General features: G+C 46.9%; 1 protein-coding gene across 1 annotated transcript; it reads left to right on the top strand.

Annotated features, from left to right (window-relative positions):
- Positions 1 to 3,606: 3,606 nt before the first annotated feature.
- On the top strand, positions 3,607 to 4,545 carry LOC125136625 (myeloid-associated differentiation marker-like). Its single transcript, XM_047797469.1, is given in 1 exon segment — positions 3,607 to 4,545. A coding segment is annotated over 1 exon segment (939 nt).
- The last annotated feature ends 697 nt before the right edge of the window (positions 4,546 to 5,242 follow it).

Below are 5,242 nucleotides of genomic sequence, written 5' to 3'. Positions count from 1 at the left end.
ATTGACACATTGGCTCTTCCCACCATGGGGTTATTATGAGAAAGCTGCTATGAACATTCTTGTACCAGATTTGTAGAGTGTTCTTTCATTTTAGTTGGAAAAATACCTAGCAGTGGTTTGCTGGCTCATATGGTAGTTTTCCTACCAGCATCTATGCGAGATCCAGTCACTTGACATGATCACTATACTGTGTCTCTGATGTTATTTATTCTGTTGTGTGTGTGGTGATATCTCATTAGGTTATAATTTGCATTTCCCTGAGTCCTAATGAGTTTCAGCAGTTTAGCGTGTGTTTATTCACCATTCATATATCTCTTTCCAGAATATTCCAGCTTATTTTTTTCCCAAACTATGTCATTTAAACTGTCAGTTATTTCTTTTATTTTTTTTTAATTTTTAAATTCTTTTTTTTTTTTTTTTTTTTAGGGTCTCACCTGCAGCACATGGAAGTTCCCAGGCTACGGGTCTAATCAGAGCTGTAGCTACCAGCCTATGCCTCAAACCACGGTAATGCCAGATCCAAGCTGCATCTGCGACCTCACCACAGCTCATGGCAACACCGGATCCTTAACCCATTGAGCGAGGCCAGGGATCAAACCCACATCCTCATGGATAATAGTTGAGTCATGATGGGAACTGAGTCATAATGGGAACTCCAGTTATTTCTAATTTTAACTCTCATTTTTCCAATATAGCACAAGTATTGATTGCACAATTTATACATTTTTTCCCCAAAACAACACAATTACTAAGAATGATTTAATAATTTAAATAATTTATCTTGTACATAAGTTTTATTTTTTCTGAAATAGTAACCATTCTCATACACTCAGCACCTCTGAAGCAAGTCTTAACATTGAGTACAAGGAACACCAAATTAATATGTGAAGTTAGGAGTTCTTGCTGTGGTGCAGCGGAAGTGAATCCAGCTAGGAACCATGAGCTTGCGGGTTCGATCCCTGGCCTCGCTCAGTGGGTTAAGGATGTGGCGTTGCTGTGGCTGTGGTGTAGGCTGGCAGCTGTAGCTCTGATTTGACTCCTAGGCTGGGAACCTCCATATGCTGCAGGTACGGCCCCAAAAAGCAAACAGAACAAAACAAAACAAAACAAAAAACAAGTGAAAGTTATAATTCTGTTATCTAAGGAAATATTAAAAATTATCGTCACATTTAAATCAGGAAACATACTAAGATAGCTTAGGAAGTTCGGCCATTTAAAAATCATGTGTTATTTGTCTGTTAATTATTTGAGTTGTAGGAATTCTAGATACATTCTGGATACTGGTTCTTGTCAGATACATGTCATAAAGTTAATTTTCTTTGGTCTGTGGCTTGTTATTTTCTTCAGTGTCTTTTTATGAGTAGAAGCTTTTGAGTTTAATAAGATCTAGTCTATCAGTTTTTTTTCTTTTATGGTTATTGCTTTCCGTGTTCTTAGCCTACTCTGGAACTATGAATATATTCTATTACACTTCTTCTGGAAGCCTTATAGTTTTAGCATTTACTTTTAGTTCCATGATATATCTTGAACTAATTTCTGTGCATGGTGTCGGGTAGGGGGCAAGGTTTCTTTTTTTCCATATGAACACCCAGTTGATCGGCACCATTTTTTTTTTTGAAAAGATTCCTCTTTCCTCACTGAATTGCATGAGCACGTTTGTTAAAAATCAATTGACCACAAGTGTGCCTATCGTGGCTCAGTGGAAACGAATCTAACTAGCATCCATGAAGACACAGGTTCGATCCTTGGCCTCACTCAGTGGGTTAAGAATCCAGCGTTGCCGTGAGCTGTGGTGAAGGCCAGCAGCTGCCACTCTGATTCAAACCCTAGCCTGGGAACCTCCATATGTCACAGATGTGGCCCTAAACAAACAAACAAACAAATCAATTGACCATATAAGTGTGAGTATTATCAAAACTTGTTCCTCAGATATGATTGTGGAACAACAAAACAGATGTAACTAGAACAGCAGTTCTCTGTAGTAATTGTCTAAACACAAGTTTTGCAATTATTTTTATATATTTCTGTTCTGATTATACTTATTAAAATAGAATTTTATGTTCCTCAAATCTAGTAAAAAAATCTAGACTGTATTTTGTGTCTTTTTTATTTCATTTTTCCAGTAACTCATTTTATTGCCTCTACAAAAGTATAGATCTATGGTAGGTGGGAAAAAAGCAAAGTATCTTTCATCACAGTACTTTGAGGAACTCTCAAATTCTCATCACACAAGTCCCTTAGTGTGTTAATAGGCATTCTGTACAAAGGGGCTCCATGAAAGCCTCCACATCAGCTTCCAGACACAGCACCCTTGTTCATCTCCAATCCCTACTTCCCAGCTTGGAAGCTGCTAACCAGTCTCCCAGGCCAGACACATCCCCCCTCAGCTGGTACTACTCCCAGATCTTTCCAGACCCCCACCTGGACGGCAGCTTTGGGGCTCAGCAGCCAGACTTCCTGTCCACGGAGTCTGCGTTTCCTCCATGAGGCTCCACCTTGGAGTAATGGGCTTGGGGTCTCCTCTCCAAATGGGGGAGAGGCACATGTCCAGGCAAATCTGGCGGGAGGGGAGCAAACCGGTTCCCCCTGCCATGTCATCTTGTCCCCACTGCGTTGCTCTCCCCCCAGGGCCTCTCCCTGTTCACCTCTGCACCTGCCCTCCTCTGGGTGGGGCTGTGTCCCCTGAGATGGCAGCTCCTTCCAGGGGTGGCTGCAGGGAGGAGAGGCCAGACCCCTGTCCCTTCATGTTGCTATGAATGAGGCCGTGGCCCTGAGAGGGTGTCTTGGGTTCCCAGAGCCGCCATCTTTGGTCCTGGGCTAGCACCCACGGGCCCTGCTACAGTGCTGGGCTGGAGAGCACAGGGCTCAAACCCACAGCTTTGGCACAGTTATCTGGATGCCCACTCCTAGTCATGGGACCTTAGGGAGGCACTTGATTCCCACAGCCCCAGTCTTCTCATCAATAACTGAGGTTAGCTATGTGATCCACAATCCCTTTTCTGAATCCCTTGGTGTCAGATATGCTCCAGAATTCGGAATTTTTCAGCATCAATCATGTGACGTGGTACATCTCCTCTCTATGATGTAACACCCCCCTGGGGTCTGAATGTACCTTGTCATCAAACACCTTTGTCTCTCTGCAGCTGAACTTTGGAACATTCACTGGAAGCAGAGTAAATAAAGACCATAGATTTTCTCATGTCTGTTCAGGTCCAATTTTGTCACCAAACAAATGTTTAAAAATTCCTGTTCTGTTTTCAGAACCAAAGGTTTGGGAGTGCAGACAGGGTCCATGTTATCTTGTGTCTCCATAGGTAATGACACACAGCACAAAGCGATCCAAAGTGTACATGGGTTTGAGGCCAGACCACACCCAGCTGTGAGGTTTGAGATAAGACCAGTCTCCTGACAAGGCCAAGGGTGACGGGTGGGGAGATTAATTCCAGAGCAGCTGTGCTCTTCCCCAAGTGTCTGGGCCATCGGTTCAAACACCAGAGAACCTGAGCCTCAGCAGCCACTGGCCCCTGAGCCTTTTTCAAGCATCTGACTTCATCCACCTCCAGAGCCAGATCTTTCTCTGGTGGGTCCTCGGTGAAGACCACGGCCATGCTGGTGGCAGTGACCGGCACGACCAGCGTGACCACCGTGTGATTTTCCTCAGGCCTGGGCTCCCCGACCATTATGCGCTGCTGCCTCCGACGGCTGCAGCTGCTCTGCACCTGCGTGGCCTTCTTGCTGGGGGCCAGTGTGGGCACTTGGAGCGGGGCCCTAGGTAGCTGGCCCATGTTCATCTGGTGCTTCTGCTGCGTCCTGACCTTCATCATCCTCATCATAGAGTTATGTGAGCTTGAGGATCGATTCTTCTTTTCCTGGGACAACTTTCTCACCACCTACAACTGCTACTCTGCCCTCCTCTGCCTCTCAGCCTCCATCACCTACCCCATCACCTACATCCAGTTCTTGCCTGACAGCCGCTCCCGGGACCACGCCATCACCTCCACTGCGTTCTCCTGTATCGCTTTTGCCGCTTATGCCATGGAAGTGGCCTGGACCAGGGCCCAGCCCAACACGATCACCAGCTACATGGCCACCGTGCCAGGGCTGCTCAAAGGACTGGAGACCACCGTGGCCTGTGTCATCTTCGCCTTCATCAGCAGCCCCCACCTGTACGAGCATCAGCCAGCCCTGGGCTGGTGCGTGGCCGCGTATGCCATCTGCTTCCTCCTGGCAGCCGTGGTCCTCATGCTGAACCTGGGCAAATGTGAGAACAGGATGCCCATCCCCTTCCCCATTTTTGAGATGGGGCTGACCCTGCTCTCTGTCCTCCTCTATGCCAGCGCGCTGGTCCTCTGGCCTATCTACCAGTTTGATGAGAAGGTGGGTGGCCAGCCCCCACGCTCCAGCAATGTGAGCTGCAGCCAAGAACCCATCTACTCCATGTGTGCCTGGGACCAGCGACTGGCTGTGGCCATCCTGACTGCCATCAACCTGCTGATTTATGTGACTGACTTAGTGTTCTTGGCCCTGAATTTTGTAAAGGACTGAGGTTTGGCCCAGAGACTCCCGATTCCTCTTCTCATCTGAAATTTCTTTATCGAGTTCTGACGTCCTCCAAGGGCCTCTTCCTGGACCCCTCCCTCCCTTCTCGTGGCATATGGACCCCCTCATCTCCCTCTCTTTCCTCCCCTCCTTCTGCTCTGCCCCCTTTTCTGTTTTGTCTGGTGGCCCAGGTCCTGTTTCTCCTCTTTCTCTTGCTCCTCTCATCTGTTCTACATTTAAATTTTATTATTATTATTATTTTTTGTCTTTTGTCTTTTTAGGGATGCACCCGTGGCATATGGAGGTTCCCAGGCTAGGGGTCGAATCAGAGTTGTAGCCACTGGCCACAGCAACGCCAGATCCGAGCCAAGTCTGTAACCTACACTACAGCTCACAGCAATGCCGGATCCTTAACCCACTGAGCCAGGCTAGGAATCGAACTCTCAACCTCATGGTTCCTAGTCGAATTTGTTTCCACTGTGCCAGCATGGGAACTCCCTTTTCTACATTTTCTGCTCTTTGGTTTTTTTCTGGCCATCCTTTGTTTTCTTGTCTTCTGTGTTCTGATCCCCTCTTTACATTTTCCTTCTCCTGATCAGTGGGAACCCTGAGACTTCTCCCTTCTCTGCCCCACTGCCCCCTCCCCACCTCCTAAGGTGCTGAATGCGCATCACACAGCCTTCTGTGCAGCTCTTCCTACCCT

Source organism: Phacochoerus africanus, chromosome 9, assembly GCF_016906955.1.
Source record: "Phacochoerus africanus isolate WHEZ1 chromosome 9, ROS_Pafr_v1, whole genome shotgun sequence".
Taxonomy (NCBI): Eukaryota; Metazoa; Chordata; class Mammalia; order Artiodactyla; family Suidae; genus Phacochoerus; species Phacochoerus africanus.
The sequence above is the reverse complement of the archived record's forward strand: the minus strand, read 5'-3'. Positions and strand labels throughout refer to the sequence as shown.